Source organism: Chelmon rostratus, chromosome 16, assembly GCF_017976325.1.
Source record: "Chelmon rostratus isolate fCheRos1 chromosome 16, fCheRos1.pri, whole genome shotgun sequence".
NCBI lineage: Eukaryota > Metazoa > Chordata > Actinopteri > Chaetodontiformes > Chaetodontidae > Chelmon > Chelmon rostratus.
Window position 1 is genome coordinate 4,580,843 of NC_055673.1, and position 26,798 is coordinate 4,607,640.

Genomic DNA, 26,798 nt, shown 5'->3' on the forward strand with positions numbered 1-26,798 from the left:
GACTACATGGCCTTCCAAGCTTGTTAAACAAGTCTTTTATTTTTGCCTCCCATTTCTCACACACAGTTTTCGCTTCTCATCCCTGCCCTCAGCGAGTTTATTTTTTCTCCAGCCGATAAAAAGCGCGGTGTTCGTTTCCCGACGCCAAGCAGAAACACTCCTCGGTGCCACCTCTCCAGCTGTAGATCATTATTTGGTTTCAAATTTCCCCCCTCCGTCCTGCAGTTCTCTCTATCCTCTCCATCCTCCCTCTCTCTTTGCTTCCTCCCCTCATCCGTCTGTGTATATTTTTGGCTTCAGATGACTTCAGCGGGGAGGCGGAGAAAGAGAGAGGCGAAATGAGAGACAGATCAGACAGAGAGATGGCTTTGGTTGAAAGGCGAGGTTGTAAATTTAGATTTTTAAAGCTCCTTTAACGTTCTGCTTCCTCCTCTTCCTCCTCCTCGTCCTCTTCTGATAGGATACTTTGGCTGTCAGTCAGGGGTCACTCGGCCATGGCCCCTCCCAGGGGTGGCGGCGAGGCTTCGCTGAAGGAACAGAAAGAGGCGGGACTTGAACAAGGAGATGCGGACTCCTCAGGGCACGAGGTCGGGCTCATGAGGTCGCTGGTGCCAGGGGGCGGAGATTGAGAGAAGGGGGGCCTTGGCCCGCACCCACCACCACCGCTGACCAGTCCTATGGCAGGTGTGGAAGCTGTCGCCATGGAGCCGGTCACCATGGGGAGGAGGGTGGGGCGGTTGAGGAAGAGGGACGGGCGAAGGGAAGGGGGGACAGCACCCCCAGGTCCACCCAGAAGCATGTGACCTGCTGCCCCCTCGAGGCTGGAGATGGGCAGCTGACCGCTGCTGGCTGCCAGGGCTGGTGAGGACGGAAGAGAGGAAGAGGAGGGTAAGAGTGTGAAAAGTGAAGGCGGAAGGACGGGAAGACGAGGACAGAGCGAGAAGGAGGGGGGTGGACGAAGAGGAGTAAAGATGAAGGTGGGAGGAGAGGACGACAAGGGTGCACAGGACTCAAGAAGCAGAGCGATAAAAACAGACACAGAAGAGAAAATTGACAAAGAGAAGAAAAAAAGATGGAGGATGGGAGAAGAGTGAAAGGAAGAGCAGTGAAGAAAACGTGGAGGGCGGAGATAAAAGTAGAAAAGACAGAAGAAGAGATGAAGAGAGCGATTAATGGAGGCAGAAGACAACAAAAGGAGAGAAATGTCGAGGAAAAGCAGACAGAATGAATGAGAAAAAGACAGGATGTAAAGAGAAGTCAGTGAACGCATCACACCAACATTTAAATCGTGGATGGCGGCGATAAAGATGATGAGACAGACCGCAGAGTGAGTGGATGGAAACAGGGTCTTATCTACTGAGTACAAATCAATTATTAAAAGGCATGTGTAAATGATTAAAGGATCAGTTCACCCAAGTCACAACCAGAGAATTTTTAAAATTAATGGGTCAAAATGGCTTTTTTCAGTGACGTGAGCAGCAGAGACAAAACTGTGCTGGGCTGTAGGCAGAAGTCCCAGCAGCTAAAAGTCCAACGTATCTGCATGAACAGATAACACTAGAAGTAAGTACAAATCTTTGTGGGTTTTTTTTTTGTAATTTAGTTGAACAAACCCTTCAGAATTGAATGTTTCTATTTACAGTAAACCAAAAAAAATCAATATTCCAGCAGACCAACTGGGACATTGATTTTTCGGTTTGCTGTGGTTTAACGTGCACCAGCTGGCACCCGGAGAGAAGCGCTGCTGCGCACAAGGTATCTCGGACAATGTTTCTATTCACATCATGAGGCAATGAATACTGCAAGGAGACACGTGATAGTCAGGATGAAGATGGAGGAGACTGTTCACAACACATGCACACAACCAGCACGCTCTTCCACATGATGACGCATTGAATTGAGCTGGATGCTTGTGTAAATAAATACGTAAATAAAATCACCAGTAGGGGGCATAGTGTTCACAGAAATCAGCGACCTCTCGGTTTACTGTAGATATTGTAAGTCGTGTTTCAAGGCTGAAAACTGCGAAAGATCTTGTACTTTTCTGCAAAATGACGGCAGCAAACAGGGCAAGATAACCGTCAATCAGTCAGAACTCCACTGTGACGGAGTGACACCTGCCGACTTCTGAATTCCAGTGTGACAGTCAACGCTTTGATCCATTACAGCGCCACGAGTGTAAACATTCGTAGCGCGTGTGGCCCGTGAGGGATTCAGAGCAGAAATCCTTTCACGTCAACACTTCATTTCAACCCCCTCTTTCTTCTCTCCTTCAGCCTATAACTCTATCAGAGCCGGCAGTGCCAGAGCTGCAGTTTCCATAACAGACTGTATCCTTCTCATCAGCACACGGCCTGGAGGAGGCCGGCTCTCAATGAATGCCGAACAGAGCGGGAGAAAAGGGGAAGGTCTGAATTGGCGCTATAGGGAGATGGACCACATGACGGATTCAAAGCTGAGCTCAACGGACCTTATTTGTGATGCTTAATTGATTTGGCAGCCGATCATCTCTTTCAAAAAGGGGAATTTTGAGTGGAAACGGTTTATTTAGCCAACAGGCCTGGATATTGAGAGGGAGGGGATTGTGCCTGTTCAACTGTTTACTGTAAGCTGACTTGGCCTCCTAAGCTTTGCCATAAGGGGCTCTTGTCACTTTGTGATAATAGCAGGCTATTGTATGAGAATCAAATTGAATCTTTCACCATACTGAGCGATTCAAGAAGTTTGCGCCGAGGAGGAGGAGGAGTGTGGCTGCAAGGGAATTCATTTTGGACAGAATGGATGAAGGGTGAAATGGGAAGTGGTCTTTAGAAATGGAGACTCAAAAAGACTCGCTGGACTGGAGGGGACAGTCCGCATGCACTCGTACACACACACACCTTGCATGGTAGCCAGGGGATTGCTGCCAATGAGGGCCTGGTTCATCCCTGTGCTTACTCCCATCATTGTGTTCCTGAAGGGTGGATGGACCACAAATTCACACACACACACACACACACCAACGTCCACACATGTAGAGAAACAGTGGAGAGGTTAAGTGCTGTACACCCAACATACTTTTCCGAAGCCTTCAGTCTCTTGTCTCTGACATTTTATACGCAGGTCTGCATACTTTAGTTTGTACACGTCTCAATAAGTGTAAACAGCTGAATATGACAGATTTCTGCAGGTGTGTATGCATCAGTTCATCACTTGACATTTTTTCCATTAGAAGTGGTAGTTTGTTCAAGGTTAAATGCAGTATTAAGCCTGTGTGAACTAGATCTTTTCAAAGAGCTGGTCTTTCTGTTTGACACACATTTCTCTTTTTGATCTTAGGCTGCAACTACTGATTCATGTCATCATCGTTGAATCTGTAGCCTGGTTTGAAAACTACGAAGAAATGTGCAGAATCCAACATAAGATGATGTATTAAAATGTCTGTTTTTTCTCATCTTGTTACTCCAGTAGTAAAAAGCAAATGAGCACAAGCAAATACTTTTCAGAACCAGTGGACTGTTATCGGTTGAAGTGGTGAATCTTCAGTTGTATCACGCTGAAAAAAGGATGAATACGTTCCGACCGTCTTGGATGAAACCTGCACTGACTGAAGATAAGCTCACCACCTCGTTGATGCTTTTTAAATCTACCACTTCATACACACTCACCCAGTGCTGAGCCCGTGGGCCCCCAGGCTGGATGGGGCGGGGCTGGCTGTGCTGTGAGGGGGCGGGGTCACAGCAGAAGAGGTGGAGCCGACTGCAGCCGAGCTGATAGGAGTCATGGGGCAGGACGCTGACGGTGACGAACTGGCGGCTAAAGGGGAAGAGAAGAAGAGGGATATTGATGTCATGTAGCGGGTTTGTTGTCACTGTACGGATGAGTTACAGCGTTATTACTAAATATAAACACTTTGGTGACACAGTTCTTCATCAACAGTCAGGTTCCTGAGATTTTTGGGCGTCTTTTTTACCTCCATTCAACAACAGACTGGAGAGAGAAGTTTGCGACTGGAAAGTATCAGCCTCGGCTCAACAGGCCAATAAATTTCCAGCTGTGTTTGTTACCTGTCAGGCCATCTGTCATATCTGTGAAGCCTGGGATCACTCACACTGTAGTCAAGGCCTATAAATCATGAGGACCAGTCATGACTCCTGGAGGTAAACAACTCAAGGTGGGACCATTTCTTCCATGTTGTTGTCAACAAAACATCATTGTTTTCTATTTCAATCATTCTCTCACAGAAATCATTTTTTGAAAGTGATGATACTTCAGTGTTTCATCAAACCAGCGAAAGGCTCCAACAATACAGAAATATCAACTTCTTCCAAATAATGTCAGGACCAGTTTAATCTTCCCGTGACTGACCTTGGGGTTCCAGAAACACAATTGAGAAGCACCGCGCTAACCTTTAATCATTTATTGACGAGACCCGACACCGGCACAAACAGTAATTACAGCTCACCTGTTGTGCTGAGGCTGGTGGTGACTTGGGACAGACCATGACTCGATATCTGGAGAGGGCGAGAGGGAAAGAGAAATCAGGAAATACTTCCATCCATCTGTGAAACAAATATCAGGCCAACTTCTGAAACGACTCAAAAAAGCGGCTAAGTAGTAAAGGCTTAGAGGATTCATGGTGGACCGTACCATGTGCGGGCTGTAGCAGGGGGCTTTGTGCGTCACAACAGGTGAGGTCTGGCTGGGCAGAGGAGGGGTGGTGCTGCTGGAGGGGTTGATGCGTTTCTCTTTCTGCCTGCGGTTGCAGAACCAAACACGAATCACCTCCTTCTCCATGTTGAGCTGCTCCGCCATGAGCAGGATCTCCTCCGAGGTAGGCTTCTGGTTCTGAGGAGGAAAACATCAGACTGATGAGTAGATACTGAAACCAGTGTAGCTTAGTGTCAAGATCTAAAATAGAGCCTTGTTTTTGAGACATACAGGTAGATGTTGGAAATAAACCTCCATAATGAAAACAACTGGATAATCAAAGAAAGCAAATATATAGCAAGCATTTAAATGCTACCAACAACTTGATATGATTTGGACTCAGTGTAACATACGATCTAACACACACTTGTTTAATGCTGTTGTTATGGTACCCTGTGTCTGTGTTTGAAAGCACTGGGTGATTATTTCTCTTAAAGTTCACATTTGTTTTCATTATCACTTTTATTATTTCCGTAAAATGAAACCTGAGACTCAATTATCAAATCTGCCAAATCAATAATTTTGTGCAGTTACAATAAAAACCAAACCTTCAAGATCTCAGACAGAAATTTTAAATACCTTTTGATATGAATTTTCTGAGTTCATTATCTAATTTTGGGGACATTTTATACTTTTGTGTCAGGCTCCCTGTGCAGTCTGGCAGATACGATTTCCCGTATACTTGGTAAAGAAGTCAGTCTCCTACCGTGTTGAAGTTGCGCTCTAAAACCACTCGCACGTTGGTCTCGATGCTGGTGCGCTTCTTCCTGCGTCGGCCGGGTAGCCCCTCGAGGCTCAACAAGGGGGAGGAGATAGAAGATGGGCTGGGCAGCATGCTGTCCACTGCCATGGTTTCTGTGTGAGAGAGAGAGAATAAAAAGAGAGACAGAGATATGAAGACACATAGAAAAGCAGTGAGGACCACAATGGTTAGGTCATTCCTAAAACTTAAAAGTCATGTAAAATGAATGATTAGGTTCAGAACTGATGAGTTTGGGATGTTTACCTGCGTCACTCAGCCACTTCTCCAGCAGTGGCTTCAGCTTGCACATGTTCTTAAAGCTCAGGTTGAGTGCTTCAAATCGGGAGATGGTGGTCTGGCTGAAGTCGTTGCCGTACAGTTTGCCCATGGCCACGCCGACGTCTCCCTGACAGACGAATGAGGCCAGAGATGAAACTGAGACTCACACACACACACACACACACATTCCCGTCCACCTTCCTCTTATCTTGTCTTTTACCTGGGTGAATCCCAGCTTGATGCGTCGTTGCTTGAAGGTGCGGGCAAACTGCTCCAGCTCCTCCAGGTCGCTGGGCTCTTCCCCCATGTGACCCCCGTGACCCCCAGGAGTCAAACCGGATGTCAGTGAGGAAGCCATGGCGCTGCTGGACGCTGAGGTAGCTCCCACAGACGACACAACGCCAACGCCGCTGCTGCCGGTGGCGACTACAGAGCCGCCGCTGCTGCTCCCACTGACCACAACATCACCACTCTTCTCCCTCTGCGGTGTCAGGTACACAGAGACGTAAATAAACAAAACATACGTACAAACATGCAGTATCTTACTTGTAAAGGTTGAGCATGTGAGGCCCAACAAATTCAGTGAATCTTAAAATCTGCTCGTGTTAGTGCTTTGGTCTCCAGCTAAATTATGCAGAGCTGTCGCGGTTTTGAAAAACATTCTCTGAAATTTTTTTTTTTCTTGGAATTGAAATAAACTGGTTAGTGAATACATATGAGGTAATCAGCTTGGAAACAAAATAATTTGACCCTGGGTCACTTGACAAATTATACAGATTTGACAGGCATCATGCAACATGCAACATCTTTTATTCTAAACAGGAGAAAAATACAATCAATTTAATATTTGGAAGGAGAGTTTAACCTCAGCCTGCCACGAGGTCAGCCGACGACAAGAAGACACACAGTACGTCAGAGCAGGAATTTGACCCTGCGAGCTTTGGGAGTGTCAGCTAATTGACCAGATATCATGCACGATATCTGCTGCCACACGCCTAATTTACATTCATCAGCTCTGTGCATAAAATACGCGAACAAGCAGGAAACACCTGCCGTTGTGTCTGACATGACTTCATCACAGCTTAATGAAAAATCTATAACGGCCCTTTGGTGTGTGGGGATGCATTCATGCATTATGTTATAGAAGATAAAGGCCGAGACACAAGGTGAGCTGTTGACTTGAGTGTGAATACATCATCAAGATTCAAGCTCCTCATTGGACTCAGAAACAGCGTCTATTATGAAAAGCAGCTGCGGTGGAATATATTTTGTACTAAACAGCTACCTTGACCTTTTCTTTTGGCATATAGGCAAACAGATTGTTGCAGCAGAGATCAGATATTTGTTTAAAATATAAAGTGACTTCCTAAAGCAGAACACAACTTGAAGTCCAATCAAACGTGTTTTGCATTCTGCAGGTGGTTTGCAACAGATGACGGCTGATAGTGGTGAGTCTGACAGGCGCCGTGCAGATTCAACATCTGTTTCATTTGCATGAAACACAACCCAAAAACATCCCGCTTGTTGAGTGGTTAAGGTTTGTAGTTTCCCAACGTCTCTCTCCCTCTCACCCACATTCACTCAAGGGATTTTCTACCTGTGCTTGGAGTCCCAGACGAGGCGGGGTTGTCAGTAGTCCCCCTGGGCTTTGCTGAGGTAGCTGGATCAGATTTGGTGTCGAGAGCAAACCTGCGAGAGGAAGAGTAACCAAATAATGAACCAAACAATCAATCAACCAGTCCATCATATGACCAAATTAATCAACCAGTAAAGAAAGCAAGAAAAAGAAAGATTATGGCGTTATGGCTCTTGAACGATGTGTGCTTTGTGATTAAAAACAAAATATTCAGCAGTGGCTTTAATTCTGCAGAGTAACTGCTCTGTGCTGTATTTTTATTGATATCATCAGAACTGAAGACCAAGAGTTTCCAAAGCTGCCCTCACCCTGCTGTGGCTGCTGTGCCTGTGCAGGCTGAGAGAGGAGGAACTGGGCAGGAGACTGGAGAGGATGCCCCGGCATCAAAACCAGCTGCTGGAGCTGCAACAGCTGCTGGATGTCCTGCAACAAAAACGCAAACATGTTTCAATATATACGGCACACATGAAGCAGGCTTATAGGTAATCTCTGCTGCACAGTGCCAACCTAGCACAAAAGTCAGTTAATCCATTCATAAAGCGACGGGCAAAGATTTGAAAAAGTGCTAAAAACTAAATAACTTGCTTAACTTCATGTAAACCTAATTTCTCAACCAGTCGTCAACTATCAAGGGGATTCGGTAAAGATTAGTGCTCGTTAAAGGACTGGCTGTTCATACCTGGGCTGTGAGCTGGATCGGCTGCGACAGGGCCAGCTGTGGTGGTGGAGGAGGCGGGGCTTGGACAGTTTGCTCCTGTTTGGTTGGCTGTTGCTGCTGCTGTTGCTGCTGGGATTGTGATTGGTTCTGCTGCTGCTGCTGCTGTTGCTGGTTGGCTTGCTGTTGTGCGGCGGCGTGGGCGGCGTGGGCAGCGTGGGCGGCGTTCGACTGCTGAACGGCGGCTGCCAGGAGCTGAGCCTGAGCCTGTTGGAGGAGCAGCTGCTGCTGAGCCGGGAGGAGAGCGGCAAGCTGGGGAAAGCAGGAGGAGGAGGAACGGAGCGACGGCAGTGGAGAGAGGCAGAAATGAGGACATCGATGGCAAAAGAGATGAAGATGTAAACGTGCAGAACGGATGAAAGAGAGTTGAAGAATAAGTAGACGTAAAGGATAATAAAATGAAGACAAAGGCGGAGACAAGTCAGGAGAGAGAAGAAAGAGCAGTATCAGCTAAGCATTCCAGGGACAGAAGTGTGGTGAATCTGTTAGCGTACAGTAAAAGCATGCCAGAGCAAGACAAGCAAGAAAAGTCATCAACTTAACTGAAAAAATATTTAGCTTTGGTATTTCTCTCTTCTGCAAATACTGTACCCCAGAAGACTTTACTACATGTCGTGCAAGTGCTGTCTTGTCCTTCAGGACAGTTATGTACGTACACTGACAATTTTCCTGTGTGCTAACGCATGACTAACCTAGTGTGCCAGATGGTTTGTTACACAGAACCATCCGGGAAACCGTCCAGGGAACGTTTGGAAAAGGACAGGCGCTTCCAAAAAATACTTGGCAGGTGATTGGATAAACCATCTGTCAATCACTTTCTATCATGGGCTAACCTCAACCAATAAGATCAATGAACCATATGACATAGAAGTAGAGTTAAACTCTTGAAAGCGAAAGCATCTTTTCCGTGGAGGAGAGCCGTCAGTACCGCTCTTTGCTCCTCTTCAGTCCTGTTCTGACTGACTCTACAGCAGCATCTGCGCTAACCTCTCCCTGTCGTCACACCTGGACCGTCACACCTGAACCACACCCCCAGCTGCCAGTAGTTCCTTATAGAATGCTGATTGGTCCGAACCACTGTGGTTCAGCCACAAGCGTTTAAATTGTAGGCTGGCAAGATGGATTATCGGCTTGTGTGATGAGCAAAATAAAGGCATGTTCACACGAAAATATGTTTGGAGCCTCATTTATCTCATAAGATTGGTTGAGTTCACCAGGTGAGAGCAATGCTAAATAGTTGATACAAACTAAAATGACCACAAACTCCTGATTTTAGACACATATGTGGGCATCTTGTAGCCAGCACTACATCTTTTTTGACATCCTAGAGAAGTAAAATTAGTTTTCTTTTTGAGTGAGTGTGTGTGTGTGTGTGTGTGTGCATCGTGTCTCACCCCTGCTAGCTGACTGCCAGCCAGCATCAGCTGGGTGTGGTGGTGTTGGGTCTGTTGCTGTTGTTGGGAGGGAGGTGCAGGAGGGGCAATGGTGCTGTGGGCCATCTCAGAGCTCTCCTCACTCTTCCCCTGAAGGAGATCACAAAGACAAATTTCCTGTTAGCGAGAATGTCTTTTATTTTTTTGTTTAACTGCATTTAACCGAGGAAGGTTTTCTTAAAGCAACATTCTTCATCACATTCATGCAATAACACACACACACTCACATCTTGAAGCTGATAAATACAGACAATGTTGTCTATTACTGACATTTTTTTTTTTTTAGAATCATCTAGGAATAGAATAGAGTGTGTGAGAAATGATATGACGTACCATGAAATACGGTACTTTTACAGTCTTTGCGTGCACAGCCGTATAAGACTGTATCCTGCTGGATTTGTGCACGTCTGTCCGTAAAACGATTCATCTTATAAACGAGAGGAAAGCCCACAAAGCCCAAAAGAAACTAATTGTGTGACTGTGTTGCAGCGACAGGCGGTGAAAGTAAATGGCTGCATTTAATCAACTTGTGCAGACACTTCCGTGGTCAAAGCCCGTGTAACACATCATTTTTGTAGCCGCTTTGCACCTGTAAACACACAACTTTCGACTTGAGTTCCAGTATATTTCTGCATTTCACTTTCTCACACATGCAGACTCTTAAAACACAGAGAGACTGATGAATATTTAACAGACATTCAACAGATCCCAACTTAAGACAGCTGCATAATTATGAGTGCTGCAAAGCTAAAGCGATAAACCAGAGAGTTCCCACTCTCACAAATGTTCGTGAAGCCAGGGAACAGTGATCTGAGAGAAACCAGACTGTGCTGGTGAAAAGAAAATAGATGTTCATTAGTCCTCCTTCATCTGACTCCGACGTGAACTCCAGTCCCCCTCTGCTGCTGCTGCTTTCCCCGGACTCACAGGTTCAAGTGTTTACCGTCATCTGTCCAGAAGGATGAGTGAATCGTCCTCGTTTTCATGGTGTCAGAAACATTCCAAAGCTGCTGACCTCTGACCTCTCGCTGTCGTTACCTGCTCGCAGTGCTGTCATTACCCATCCATCACCGCTGCGCTGTGCTGCATCTTTACATCTATCACTCACTGTCACCTCTCTCACATCCTGTTTTCTTTCTGCCTTTTCTTATAAGGCGTGTGATTTGCATATTCAGTGCTGCCTGCAGGAATCTCACCCTGGGCACCGAAACCATACGACACAACACGGATGTATTCACGCCCACACACACACACACACACACACACACACACACACACACACACACACACAATAGCTGACTAATACTCATACACCCACACAGCCAGTCGTTGGCATTGAACACTAAAAACATATAGATAAAATCCATGATGTGAATGTCAACAGGTGTTCATTTCATCAGGAAAGAAAAAAGGAAACAATTCTAACGATTATGCAAAAAATCACCATCAGCTCAAATAATCGTAATTAGGTGATTATGCAATAATTGTGACAGACACACAAGCACATGATCATATCTGTATATGCAGGGTTTTAGACAAACCTATGGAAGCACTGCTATTTTTAAAATGGTTTTATTACGAAAACCATATCTTCACACCAAAAAATAATAGCTACATAGAATGCATCAGGCGACATATATGAAATCATAAAGTGAGCAGAATTATACGTAAATATCTAAAGTTGACTAGATGCAGAAGTCAGTGCAAGACAGTGTTTCTTAGAATGGTGAATGGACATAATTACTCAGCGCTCCGTAGCCTCATACATAAAGGTGTGACTGATACAGGGATACAGGTTTTTTGTATTGAAGTTGGTGACTGCCAATATTTATGGGAGGTTATAAGCTGGAATTACACAAACACACACACACACACCCACACACACACACACACACACACACACACACACACACACACACTCCGTCATGTCTGAACTGGCTCACCTTGGTGCCAGCCGGCGTGGGAGAGAGGCTGAAGGGGCTGGTTTTCATTGGCTGGACCTGCAGCAAAACAAAGAGTACAAAAATATTATCACAACATCATCAGATGATGGATTCAGAGGAAACATACGCCCTGAAATCTGTGCCGACACGTTCCCGCTGGATCACAGTTACAGTTACTTTCGCCCGACGGTTGAATGTACAACCCGGTCGGGGTGGCAGAGAGGTGTTTGGTGGAAATGAGCTGAGTCATTCAAGCATCAGTAACAGAGCGAGAACAACAGCAAGCCAACGAGCTGACTGTTGAGACATGTGGATGGAGTTCCCAAACATTTAAGATAATTTTATTTAAAAATAATAGTTAAATTAAAAAAGATCAGTCTTGTCAAAACACTGTTGCTGAGCTCTATCAAATAGCAGCTATCTCATAGTTTTTATCTTGATAAACGTGATTTGAGAGATATCAACCCACTCTTTTAACACAGGCCACATTACATGTTATTGTGATGATTTGATACAGATTACAGATGATTTGACATTGCTGCCGTGGTTAATTTATTCACCTGAATATTTACTGCATTGTTATAATTCAATCGTCAAAAAAATAAACAACTGAGTCAATTTTAAAATAATGCCCACACTTGTTTATTCATAATGACTCTTTTAAAGACTACAGCTGAAGTAAATACAATAAAATGTTTAGCGTTATTCGGTTGAGTGTTGAGAATAAAAGTAAAAAACCAACCTGCTCATCAGGGCTGTTTCTGTCAGAGTCTGAAACGCAGAGGGACAAGTTATTACACAGTGTGTGTGTGTGTGTTCAGTGGGTCATATAAATCACACAATACCAGGGATTTTAAGGATGAACAATCACTCAAAAACATGAGAAAACTGCTCTCAGACACAAATGACTTGACATTTTTCTATTAAAAAAAAAAAAGTTCAAAATTACAATATGTTTGATTATGATTATTATTATGATGGAATATGTGCGAATAACATGTACTTATTATTCATATCATGAAATACATGTATGTGTGAGTACCTGAACTGTCCCCTGGATAGTCAGCCCCAGGCTTCTCCTCCTCTGCTGCTTTAGACATCCTGATATCTGCAAGAAACACAAACACCCACACATCAGAAAAGAAGCTTTGAAAGCACAGAGGGGTGCATGAGATGACGCTACATGGCTAGAAAAGCAGAGGGTTGTTGGTTCACATTCCTGGAAAGCACACTCTCAGCAACTACCGTCCAGGTGCCCTTACAACGTTTGATGACTGCGGACACACTGTGACACACACGCACACACACGCACACACACACACAGAGTCATGCTGATGAATCTGACCACAGAGACACGGTGTTTCTCTCTTCGTCTGTACTGTAAAAATGCTGCATCACTGTATCACACAGGAGGTGAAAGTGTTTCGGCACTGACTAAAAACTGATGAATGTTGAATCAAATGCAAACAGAGAAATAATTTCTGTTTTTAACTTATTTGATTGTTAATTTCCATATTTGTAACAATCAGAAAGCGTTTCAATAATCACAAATTGGTATTAATATTTCAAATGCACTGGTGCTCAGCCTATAGCTGTGCAGTGACATGTTCAATAATTTCATATTTCATTCAATTTGGTGACAAATTTAAATGCTAGTAAAAAAAAATTAACCTTTATCAGCTTGTTTAAAAAAAAAAAAAAGCTGCTGTCAAACATTACAATTTTTATTTTTTAATCTGAGCTTTAACATTTGTCAAATTCAGTAAAAACTGTGTGACAGGAACACATTTCCACTTTTCTCACTCTCTGAATCTCTTCTCTCGGCCGCCCCTCCCGCTCTGCTGCTCGTCCTCTTTCACCATGCAGACATTCAGCTCACACAAGGGCACGAACAATCACAGCGCTCTGAACGAGACGCCGGACCCGCAGCACTCGTACTTGACCTTTTGAGGGTCAAAGTACGACCGAGATCAATACTGTCGGGGAGCATTTCAATACAAAAGAATGGGGAGCATTTTTTGGTATGACTGCAGCACATAATTTATAGAAATAAGTATTTGTGAAAGTGTGCTCATCCTGAGGTGAGGTATCTTTTCCAACGAGAAGTGGAAATGGATTGCCATTGTCCTGCAGTAACCTTGATACTCCAGCATCGGTGCTGGATAAAATCAGAATAAAACCGACAAGATGTTCCTCTTCGTTCCTAAAAAGTTCAGCCCTGGAAGATACGGTTTAGTTTTTTACTCTGCAGTGAGGATGTGGGACTTTAAAAACGACTCCGGCTGATAATTTTATCCTGTTTTCATAAATGTGACCCACAAACAACCAAGTCGGCAAAAACTTGAGCAAGAAAGCTGATGAAACCATACTCTAATGGAGCTCTTTAAATGTAAACTTTATTGACTCGGGATGTGGAATCAGCTTTTCATGGCAGACATCCTAACTACTCTCTTCTGTTTGTGGTGACTTCTGGGATTGCAGAAGTAATTGGTCCAGGAACGACGACGCCAGAGGAACTGCTTACCTGAGCACCAGACATTACTCAGCACCGCCGCCGCCGCCGCCATCTTGGACAAAACACCCCTTCACCCCCTGCACTGTGCTCTTAACTTATGTCTGTCTTGTGCTTTTATAACTCATTTTCCCTCTTCAGTTCAGGACTTTTGCAATAAACGGCTTATCTATGGCACCAGCTTGACGAGAAAAGAGACATGTCGATAAAAACGTAGTAAAAAGGAGCTTAAAATTTGAGCTCTGCGTGATTTGGTGCACATGTGTTCTTCCTGCATGAGGGTCTGATTCAAAGCACAGCTGATTGAACCATAGCGAACATCCTCTACTCTGCCCATCTTCTTCCTTGCTATAATTATAACTACAGCATCTCTCCTGCTGCTTCACTGCCCTCTTTACACCCTATGGACCACACACACACACACACACACACACGCACACACACTTTGTGTATGATCATATAAGACAAGGAAAGAATGAATACTTGTAAACAAAAGCGGACAAAGGCTTACTGGAAATTACATATAAGCCCGGTGAGAGTGTCTGTATGTGTGTGTGCGTTTGTGTAATCTTATCATCAGGGTCACAGACAAGTTCAAGGTGTGATGAGAGGAGGTGGAAAGGAGGGAAGGAGGGAGGGGGAATAAAGGAGAAGGAGAAAGAGAAATAAAGATGAAGAGAGGGAAGGAGAAAATTTAGCATTTGAGGCAAATGGTGGAAGATAAAAAAAAATATTAAAAAATGATTTGCAGTTGGAAAATATTTGGGCACGGATCAGAGATGCAAAATTTTGTCACAGACCTTCTAAATAATAAACACATAAATGTCAACCTCAGCCTACACTGTGATTTTCCACCAAAACTAGGTATTAAAAAGAGGTAAGAATTGTTTTTGCTCTTTCTTTTTTCTTTGGCATCTTGTGATGTTTTTATTATTTTATTGATGTGTGTTAAATATCAAAAGCATTACCATCAAATCTCAATGTATTATCTATAGTCAAAAATGCATTCAGCAAAATCCACCTGCATCACTGTAACGTAAAAGAACACGTTTTCCTCAAAGTCAGCCCTCAGTTTGCGGAGGGTTGCAGTTGCATAACATGACCAGATGGTGGCAGCACCCTCCTGGAAATGCTGAGCCAGGACTGCGTGTGTGCGCGTGCTGTACCAAGCACACAGTACACAAGTACACAGTAATAAGTCATCTGAGTCCTTTCAGTGTGAAAATAATGTATTCATTCAGAAAGAGCAAAAGTCAATGGTCTCGGGTGAACTGAGAAATAAAAGAAGAGCCTGGAACATGAGCTCACAACTAAAACTAAACTAGTCTAAACACAAATGGCTCAGACCTAAAGATGCCTCAAACATGCAGAAACATTTTAAATACACATTTTACCTTAAATGAACTAAATAGCCTCTAAGTTACAAACACAATTCACTTCTGTGACCTTCAGCACAAATCATCTTCTTTATTAGGTCATTACTCGCTGGCACCAAATCACAGAAGTCTGTGCAGATCGCAGATGTAAGATGTTTTCCACACACACACACACACACACACACACACACACACACACACACACACACACACACACACCCCTGCATGCTGTTAATCAGACGTATTGTATGTACAGTTTTACTGACCTCATAAATTAGCGTCTGTTGCGACATTCAGCTGTAAAAATATTTCTGTTATTATGACTCATACACCTCCCACTACCACCATCAGTGATTCTGGTCCTGCCAGCACCACCTTTAGATCTACTGTCACCAGTACTGCTGCTGCTACTCCCAGTAAGAGAAGCTGCAATAGTACTGGCATAGTACTGATACTACTACGACGACTATCATCAATACAAGTGCAACCTTTCAGATACACACTGTTTAAAAATACAATTTACTAAAATGCTGGGTGTAATACACTCCACCCCAAACACACACACACACACACACATTTATTATTCCATGCTCCTTCATCCTCTCAGCATATGAAGGGAGGGACCCCATAAAATCATTTTATCATCCCACCCCCCCCCCCCTCCATCTCTCCCTCCCTTTAATGGCTCAACTGCCCCTAACCCCTCTGGCCATGAGGCCTTTCAACCCCCACCCCCCATCTATCCCAACCACCTCGTATACTGTAACAAATCAAACACACCAAAACCCCAAATGTCACAGATGTCCAGGACACTTTTTTTTAATTTTCTCTGATTAGGTTTTAGACCATCAAACTATTTTCTCTAATGTGTCACACACACATCTGTGCATGTACATCCCTACTCATCCTATCAGTGCTAATCATCGAGAGAGAGAGAGAGAGAGAGAGAGACAGAGAGACAGAGAGACAGAGAGACAGAGAGAGAGAGAGAGACAGAGACAGAGAGACAGAGAGAGAGAGAGAGAGAGAGAGAGAGAGAGAGAAAGACAGAGAGAGGGAGGGAAGCAACTGGGCAGATGATGTATCTGTCTTCTGGGGTTGACATGGCCAGCCTGCCTGCATATGTGTGAGTGTGTGTGTGTGTGTTTGTGTGTGTTAGAGGGGGAAAGGGGTCACTGTCAGGGAATTAGAAAAGGGGGAATGAGTGAGAGAGGGGAGGGGGGGAGAGGGGGATAGGATGGCTGGAGGGGTCCTAAACTCACCCCCCTACTCCTGTTTGCCCACCCACCCCGCCTCGGTCACGCCTGTCAGGGGCCGGTGACAGACGGCGCGTGGGTTTGTGTGTGTGTGTGTGTGTGTGTGTGTGTTTGAGGGGGGCTGCCCGCGCTGTTTGGCGTGTGGATGTCAGAGGTCAGGCACATGGTCTCGGCCACCTCGTGCCTCAGTGACACACACACACACACACACACACAGCCTGCATTTTCCACCTGCCCCCTGTCACATTCACTACCGAACAAACACACACACGGCGTCAACGAGCAGCGCTGCAACTGCTGCGATGAGACGATACAAAACTAAAAGAGTTAAAAGCTGCAGAGAGCTATTTATTATTCAATAAAAGAAATGTCACAGTCAGACTCTAAAACAGAAACCTTCCTCTTTCCACTTATCACAATTATAAGCTTATTTTCTAATGTGCTGCGCTGAAGATATTTATTCTGATCAATCTGCTGAGTATTTTCTCGATTAACGTTAAAAAATTGTAAGAAAACTCCATTCAGACCGTGACGTCTTCAATTTGCTTGTTTTGACTGACCAACAGTTCAAAACCTAAAGATACATTAATATTTGCCATATTGCCTAAAAAACAAAATAAAAGCATAACAGATTATCACAATAGTTGACAGATTATTCTTCTGTCAATCGACTAATCTGCTAATTGCTGCAGCTCTAATTATGTTCGATATTACACAGTAAAGAGAAACAGGAAACACTGAGGAGTAATGTGAAGCTGTCATTACTGGCAGAGTCTTGGGTGAAGCCCAAAAACTCTTATTTCCACATTGGTTTTTATGAATGGTTACAATTTGAATTACTATAAAAGAGCACTGGTTTGTGTGAAAAACGATTTTTAGTCATAAAAACATGGTGGGAATTTTGAGAAAAATGAGATATAGCAGTTTTAAAGTAAGAAAAGAGCTGTCAGTTATCAACTCTTTGCAGCGGTTTGGCCTTCAGTGTTAAGACTTCTGAATGCCAGAAAAAATGTATTCCAACTTTATCATCAGAAAGTCGAAAGCTGAGATGAAATATTAAGCTCTGCAACACAACTCTGAACCCAAGAATGAGGAAACTGTTGTGAATAGAAAGTCTTTTTAAAGTTTCACCTTTGCACCAAATAGATTTTCCTTCAGTCATTTCTTTTAAAAGACAAATGACATGCTGAATTTAAAACTTCAACGTTTAACTGGTCTCATACACAGCGAGTGTGTGCGGTTACAATCAGCAGAACTGGTTATGCATGACCACATCCCTCTTTCTGACAGCTAAAGTTCGACATTTGATTCCCTGCGATAGATCTGAGAAAAGGACGATGTGTTCTGTCTCATTTTAATGACCAGCTGAACACAAACAAAACCGAGAACAGAGCTATTTATGCTATTGTCTGCATTTAATGAGAATATATTCCGCTTTAGATGAGCGGAGGAAGCTGCTGCATAAACACTGTACCAAACTATGTTTTCCATATTGAATCCTTAAACAGAGAAATCATACTTCCAAATGATGCCACCCTACTGCGTATATTTTATTCCATTTTCTACATTCTGTACTGTAGGTCTACACAGCCATCGTTACTATTAACAGGTTTCACAACTTGTTGGATATTTAGGTGGTTGAACAGCACATTTAGCCTCAAAATAAACATGTTTTACGCCACAAAAGAAGATAAATAAAGAAATACAATGAGAATTTTTCGTTTTTCATATTGTCTTAGATTGACTGTTGGACCCATGAACATAGTCACACAGTAAAACTTCTTAAATTGCACCAGCCTTAATCTGAAAATACAAGTTTTGTTCTTAATTTCTAATAACATAAATACTAGGGATTATTTTTTGAATCCGTTCTACGTCCGACCCTGGTTTAATAAATCCTGCAGCATGGAAACACATGGCCGGGGTGCATGACGATTGAAAACTGCCAGCACGCTACTTGACTTGAGATCTGATCATTTCTCCACCTTCACACTTCCTATTAGCATACATCCTCCTTCACTTTGTCCCTCACCCCCCACCACTCTTTGTCCTCCACTTGGTCCATTCTTGATTTATTCTGATCTCCCTCATTTCCTCTCTTCCTCTTCTCCCTCAGATACAATATGACCATCTCACTTGAACTTGTCTCTAACCTCCCCCCTTACATATAAAGCCCTCTACCTGTTATCCTTACCTTAATTCCTCCATTCCCACCTCCCTCTCTCTGTCAACATCCCGTCTCTCTCCCCTCCCGTCACTCACTCTTTAGTTTTTTGCATTCTCTTTCATACTTTTGGGTTTTGTATAAAGATTTGCCGAGCTGCTCTGGAAACAAATAAAAACATTGGTGGAGATAATTCTCATTACGTGGACCATATTTTTGTGCAAGAGAGTGAGGTAGCTGCTTGCAAATTTAAGGGTCAGCAGACTGGTAACTAGCTCACCTACACACTAAGATTGTTATGACCACAGTAAAGTTAGAATAAATCTCTGGTCTCACAAAGTTTCATGAAATAATGAGTTCTTGCGATGCAAATGACTCGCTCTGTACAAAAGAGGAAGAAAAGACTTGTGTGTGCTGAGGTTGGGTGGTGTGTACATTTTCAGTAAAAGCTCTTATGTAACTCAAGCCAGAGCCAAGCTGAATTAAAATACAATTTATGAGCACTGATAAAAGACCTTTATGTTACTGTCTGATTGTGGAAAGACATGTTTGTGCAGTAGGTAGTCGGACCGGTTTCATGCTAAAGCTGCAGACTGAATTAAACTGGTGATGTTCACATTACTCTTCAGCCTGCAGTTTTAATTTCAGAAACTCTGTATGTAAGTCTGAAGTTGGTCTCATTTTGAGTAATCTTTAGATGCAACAGTCTGCTTCCTTCTTCTTCTTCTTCTTGACTTACTCGAGGCGTTTTTCTCTGCTTCAGTCTGATGTTACTTTGCCAGATTAATCGTGTCTCCGCCCTTAAGATTCACCAAAAATAGTATTTCTTTCTCAGAGTAATGTTTGTATATCTAAAACTCTCATTTGTGTCCCTCTCTCTCCCTCCCTGTCTTCATCTCTCTTTCACTTTATCCCCTCATCCTCTCTACATCTCTTCCTCTCTCTGTCTCCACCTTCCTCCCCCTCTCCTTCAGTAGTGGTCAGCCGCAGCGGTCACGGCACCACTGGACAGCGCTGTGCTAGCACAGGACACACAGACTCGTTGCCAGGCAACAGCAATGAAAGATCAGTGTGTGTGTGTCTGCATGTGTGCACAAGTGTACGTGTGTGCATGTCTGCTGCTCACATGTTTGTGTGTGTACCTGTGAGAGTGTTAATCATTAAAAATAAACATGTTTCCCTGCCTGTAGCCGAGGCTTCAGTGTGAGGCAAACAAAGTGCTGCATGCTAATGTCTCCACTGATGTTTACACTTCAACAACCAGTATTAAAGGAATATTCTGACTTTTTTCAGGTGATATTCACATTATGGTTGCCTGACAAGAAAAAATGATGAAATCACAATTGACATTCATTTAAAATTAAACATATGTTACAGTTTTACAGCTGACAAAGCCAAAGGATTCTGATGAATAAGGATATTTCGGTTTCTACCGCTTGTAAAGAAAGTGTTTGATGGTTACACTCTTATGTCAAACCTGTAAGAATACAGTTTTCATTGTTTTCTACATGAATATCAACCACTTCCTGTTTTAAACAGGCCTAATATCTCCATGATCTGTATGAACAAAAGTCACACACACACAAAAAATTACATTTCAGCACACCCACACAGCCTTCGCTCACGCTGATCTGTAAGATAGCTCAGGAGTCGATACTTTACAAAAGTGGCTTGTTTCATGCATCCATGTACTGAGGAGGCTTCATTGAAACTGCCTCTTGAGAGAGGATGAGTAACAACGCGTGCAGACGTTGTTTCGTTGGTGATTGTGTAGGAGACAGTATGAGTTTATGCACGATTGTGCTTGTTTTGTGCACAAGGGTACCTTGTATGTGCGTGTGTGTGAGTCAGAGACAGGGAGTGATTGCATGAGTGTGTGTGTATGTGAGCGGCTGTATGCATGTGTGTTCACGGGCACATGTGAACGTGCACGAGGGCGAGCGCTTTCCGAATATGTCTCTAGAGTGTTTATTATATCCGATACAGTACCTCTTTCTCGCACCACATATTTCTGTGCCGATCGATTCTTCTGACTCCCGACAAGACAATAATCGCACCGCCCTCCCTCTCTCTTTCTCTCCACCATTATTACTGCCCTCCCCAAGGAGCACAACGCAGGTATGGAGGGATGGAAACAGAGAAATAAAGGGAAGGAGGACAGGGGGAAGGAGGAAATGGTCACTGTGTGTTACTTCCTTTTCCAGAATCCCTGCGCTGGGGTGTAAAGATGGAGGAGAAAATGAGTGGACGAGGGAGGAAGAGGGGTGGAGAAAGCTGCGAGATGGAAACAAATGAGCAAGAAAGATGAGGACAACAAGCAGATGCTGGAAATTTAGGGAATTTTGGGGGATAATGGTGGAGGCTGGGAGACATAACAGAGATGGTTTCAAAGAGAGAAAACAAGGGGAGTAAAGAGAGAGAAAATGGCAGGGGGAGCGATGGAGAGAACGGAGGGAGGATGGTGATGGGACAGTAGGGAAGAAACATGAGAGGAGGGAGCAAAATAAGGAGGACATGAAGAAATAAATACACTATCAAATGCTACAAAAAAAATTAGGAATCTGGGGATAATGGCTGAAGGTGTAAAAAATAACGAGGTGTGCCGAAAAAGAGAGGGGAGGTTGGGTAGGAAGAGCAAGAGTGAGTGAATGGATGAGTAGAGGGATGCTTGGACAGTAAGGAGGAACGGAGCAGAGGAAATAAACGAGCAAAGACGGACAAAAAAGAGAAGCAAGCGGGCAAAAATGTTGAACACGGCCGATAATAGCAACGAGAGAATAAAAACTGAAGATGAATGAAGTGAAAAGCAGACAAAGAATGAAGTGAAAACAGAAAATGGACATGCATGGAGCACAGCAAACTGGAGTGTGACAGAGCGTCCTCACAGGAAATAGCAGGAAGGAAAAGATAGTGACAATTGGGCTAACAAAGACACACAGCCTCGCCTTGATGGTGTGTGTGAGTGATTGGATGAGGAGGGAGGGGGGCAGATTGTGCGCAACAGAGTCAATGACAAAATGAACTGACAGAGTGGACAGAAAGATGACCAAAAAATGAGACAGGGGAGGGGGTTCAAAAAAGAAAAGAAAAAGGGTCAGATAAAAGCCTCCGAGACATGAAAAGAGCATTGTGACATCCCAGTATCGCGTCTGAACTAACGTGGATGTATCAGCACTGATATCACTGCATGCTGGAAGTGTGCTCTGGTAGCAATTTGACCGAAACAGAAAAAAAGACTCCATAAAGACCATAAAAATAATAATTCCTGCAAAACTCAATTTATACAATGCAAAAAAAATGTGCACGTGACCAAGCAGACTAAATCTGAAAATATAGCTAAAATAATAGCTTTGAAGTAGATGAAAATGTTTAAAATGTGTGTAACGTGTGCCTAAAAACATGCACTGATTCTGAATCTGCAAAAAAGAAAAAGAAAAAAATAATAAATCCGGATTAAAATAATATTAGAACTAAAAAAAAAAAGGTAAAATGAGAGACAAAGACTGATTGACTGGTTTTCATTCTTCAGATCCTTCAGTATTAATCCTGCAGCCCCCTTTTCAGCTTGACCACCACGTTTATTCAATGGGGGCTGAAAGGATCTCATAAGTCCAGGGGAGGCAGAATTTTATCCGCCCATAGAAGATCATATTATCCTTCAATTTGGAGTTATGAGGTTGTCATGTGACCGCAGGGATATTTATGTTCAGACAATGTCGATTTGGGGTGAAAATCCCAGTACTGTGTCTGAGCCCCCCCTGCCTAAAAAAAAATCAAGCCTTTTCTTTGTTTTCGCGACACCTCTAATTCAGGTCAGGATCTAATTTTGTGTCTTTGAGAAGCCGCGGAGCTCCACAAGTGCAAACCAATGACTGAATGACTGAATGTCTGCATGAGGAGCGTTGAAACCCGCCCGCCGTCCGCTCCTCCAGTCATGGATACCCGGTGATCTATGGTGTGTGCTGCGAGCCGTTAGATGGTTAGGTTTACAGGTTTATCGATCGGACCCGAGTTAAATTGGCTCCCAATTAAACAGAGCGATTATTTGACCTCTTTACCCCTTTCTGTCCTCTCCTTTCCTGTCCCGTTAAATACCCCCCCTCCACCCTCCATATCCTTATTCTCCCCACCTCCCTTGCACGGAGCTCCTCTCCATCGACACATCCATCTCTCGCTCAGTGTAATACCTCTACTCCCTTCCCCCCTTCATCTACGGCCGTCACCCCATCCCCATTCTCTCTTACCACAGCCTACCCCCTCTATTTCAACCCCTCTCTCTCGTGCAGCGCTGAATTCGTTTCCGCCCGCCGTCCATTTCCCACCCTTCCTTCCCCAGTTCTGATCTTTGCTCTGGTTCTCTCTTACACTTTCTCTCAGTCAATCTATCAATCTCTCCTTAAATAACAACGATGAATTATTAAGTGTATTTATTCAAACAGCATTAATTATAAAATACAGGCAGCTTGTCAGTCTGCTCGCTTTGGCTGAGGCCGAGGAACGGGATGGGGAGGAAGAGGGAGAAGAAGAGGAAGAAGAAGAAGAAGAAGAAGAAGAAGAAGAAGGAGGAGAGGGGGTATTGGGAGGTACAGGAAAGGTGGAGGGTGAGGGCTGGAAATGGGGGACAGAAAAAGAAGAAGGAGGTGAAAAGGGGGGTTAGGAAATTGGTGTGGCTAGCGGAACAGCTCCCCTCCCTCCCCACCACCCCATCCCTCCTCACCCTCCCTCCCCCCCTTGCCTTCCCCGCTCTGCTTTGTATTCTGCGGAGATGACAGGGGGAAAGCTTTATTGCTCTGAGTTTGTATCGATCGGGGCCCCGCAGAGGGGGTAGCCAGACCCGCGCACACTGGAGGCCCTTTCGCAGAGGCCGCTGACTGCTGCCTGTAGCCCCCACCTCGCCCCACCTTGCACCAGCCAAACACACCCTTCCCTCTTCTTTTATTCCACCTCTCCGTCTTTTTCTCTCACTTCTGAAATCGCCGGCTCCTTTTCTTGTTTTGAGAGGTCAAGAGACGAAGCGCGGCAGCTTTTATTTACCTGCGTGCAACATCAACGCACCCGAACACAGAAAGCCTCGCAAGAGCGGAGCATAAACGCGAGTGAATGAAAACACGACGATCTCTCTCGCAAAAGACTTTCCACCCGAAACACGCACCAGCAGAGGTGAAACACGTTCGCCGGGAGCAGCAGCAGCACTCGCATAAATGCGCTCATATGTAGCAGCGACTCACACGGAGAAGTACACAAACTCACACATACGCACACGTTGCCAAAGCACAATCCCGGGCTGCAGGGCTGAGCTGCTGTCCTGACCGGAGTTGCATCAGAAATCCCTAATCTGGGAGCGTGACGGTCCTCAGTTCCAGCAGGCAGGGATCAGGGCGCTCCGGGCAGATTCCGAATTTAAGGATAAGATGGGATGGGGATGTGGGTTCTGAAATCACCCCAAGGGACAGAGGGATGGGATGGAGCAAGGGATGAGAGGGGGTGGAGGTGGTATGATTTGCCCCACTGTGCGCCCTCACTGTGCACCCAACTTCCCAGCATTCCTCGGGGCCGAGGGCCAGTGGAGAGACATGAGGGCCGATGACTCCTTCTTTTATTCTGCAACCACTTTCGTCCGCTGGAGCAACGAGATATTAAGGAGAATTACTGGAGTCACTCAGAGCCGCAGCACACAACATATGTCGAGTTTGAATGTTTTTAAAATGTTTTTTTTTTTTTAAGAAAAAGGGATTGATAGAAAAGGACCAACAAAAAGAGCACATAAGGTGAATTGTCTTGCTGAGTGGAAGTTGTTTTCATAATCTACAGGAATCAATGGCAGCAAATGGCCTCTTCTGATTGGTGGATAATGATCCAAGATATCTTTCATTAAAGTGACTGCGGACGAGCAGCACGGCCGACATAAAACTACAAAAACAAATAAATCAAACAAATCAAATATCGTCCTTCAAGGCTTTTCCAGCCGATCTGGGATTCAAGCCTTCCAACTTTCCGGTCGCTCGGCTGAATCTGCAACCTGGTCGCCATCGTCGCTGCCTTCCACTTAACAAACTCCATTTTGTTGAGGTGGGCTGAACGAATCTGCGAGCCAGCCGTGGAGGGAGAGAGAGAGAGACAGAGAAGAAGAGAGAGAGACAGACGGATCGACGGCCAAAGGCAAGTATGGCTGCTCAAGGCCACCCTGCTCTGCCCCCCCCCCCCCCCTCCTTCAACTCTTTCCAGAGTGGCTGTTATCTCTCTATTTTTACACTCCTTCCATCAACGGACCGCCCCAGACCCACTTATGTTCACTCACCAAATGACACATGGACATACACACACACACACAGAAAAACACACAATTACAGATGTAGACAATGGCCGCGGTGCCGCTAAGCCACTGTGAGTCATTAAGTGAGTGTGAGTGCATTTTTTATGTAGGTTGTATGTGTTTGTGCGCTGCGTAACCTTTTACAGACGCTGCAAAATCACCTGCTGCCCTGCTGTTTGACCAGCGGTTTGATCCGGAGTGGTGCTCTTCAGCATTAGGCTGGTTTAGAAACGTTTGAGGCGATTTTAAATTTGACCGCAGCCTTAGTGAATTCCTTGAAAAGCAACAAACCAAAATGACGATAAAAGCTTCAGTTATATCAAGGTTGTTTCATTCAGGTGATTTCTAAGACTTTTTTTTTTTTTTTTTTTTACCAACATAAGAACTGTTTCGCTATTTTATAAGCAGAAACATTTGTGTCATAAGAAAATCATTTAAAATCAAAAGTGTGTGATTGAGACAGTTTAAGATTCCTGAAAGCTGCTTTAATGATGGTTACACCTGAAAAAATACGGACAAGCAACAGTGAAAATAAGCACATCAGTGAGGATGAGCTAACAAACGTCTATTACACACACACACACACACACACACACACACACACACACACACACACACACACACACACACACACACACACACACAATTACAGGCTTCCGGAGTAGAGATAATTGTAACAACCATAGAGAGAATAGGTGTGTGTGTGTGTGTGTGAGTCATTGTATGGATCAGATCCATAGGGGGTAGACTATACAATAACGACCAATTTAATGGAAAACTCTATCTTTTCGTGGGTGGAATGTGTGTGTGTGTGTACGTGCATTTAGACCGTAACACACACATGCCAGCATGATGCCATTATACTTTTCACCATAATATTATGCCTTACACTATGTGTCTTTATTATTTGTACTATAATCAGGTCCTTTATTCTATGTGTGTGTGCGCGCATTGGTCATTATTCACCGTACATGAAAGCACGCTGGCATGTGCTGGACCACCACAGTGTTATGTGCAACTATGACCACTCTCTCCTTGACACACGCACACACACACACACATGCACGCACACACACACGTTGCCTGGCTGACTGACCTACCGCCATTTCACACTACTGACTAGTACAAATTGGATAAGGGTCCATTCTCTCTGCACCAGCACACTTTCACACACAGACATAACGTGCACAAACGCACGTATACACACACTCTCTCTCTCACACACACACACATGCACACACGCTCTACACAACAAGCTCAAAATGGCCGAAATGCTGCGGTTGGAGTCCGTCTCTCAGTGGCGAGTAAAGTTACAGGGCAGAGAGAGAACGAGAGGTGAGATAAGGAAGGTGTGTGCGACTTCTTCTTCTTCATCATCATCCTCTCCTTCAGGCTAAACTGTGATTACATTTCAGCAATCGACCCTCAACTTCTGTGTTTATTATGATTTTGCTGGTCAGGATTTTTACACACTGCATTGAAGAAGAAATGGACAGTTGAAGCTGAATAGAAGCAAAGCTGCAAGAGTTACCATGTTTTCTGTGGCTCAAACTTGCACACTGTTGGTGTCGTTGTGGTATGGATGTTGTTGCACATGTCACGGCCTTGGTTGTGTTCTGTACATTCCTATCTTTGTGCTTTGACATCCCACTTTTGTTACGTCTTCTCCTCAGTTTTCTTGAAGGCTGAAAGCATATTGTCGGTTTGTGTCCATTCCTGTTGTTCCCCTTTGTTAAATCA

General features: G+C 44.2%; 1 protein-coding gene across 1 annotated transcript in view; it reads right to left on the bottom strand.

Moving 5' to 3' along the window:
* Positions 1-484: 484 nt before the first annotated feature.
* The window catches only part of LOC121619894 (POU domain, class 2, transcription factor 2), a 54,005-nt gene continuing 27,691 nt past the window's right edge, over positions 485-26,798 (bottom strand). Inside the window, 16 exon segments of the mRNA XM_041955830.1 lie at positions 485-858; positions 2,880-2,953; positions 3,648-3,799; positions 3,801-3,850; positions 4,445-4,493; positions 4,630-4,827; positions 5,396-5,544; positions 5,696-5,837; positions 5,931-6,191; positions 7,308-7,399; positions 7,655-7,769; positions 8,026-8,313; positions 9,456-9,584; positions 11,438-11,494; positions 12,180-12,208; positions 12,480-12,545. Coding sequence (XP_041811764.1) covers positions 485-858; positions 2,880-2,953; positions 3,648-3,799; positions 3,801-3,850; positions 4,445-4,493; positions 4,630-4,827; positions 5,396-5,544; positions 5,696-5,837; positions 5,931-6,191; positions 7,308-7,399; positions 7,655-7,769; positions 8,026-8,313; positions 9,456-9,584; positions 11,438-11,494; positions 12,180-12,208; positions 12,480-12,545 — 2,225 coding nt within the window.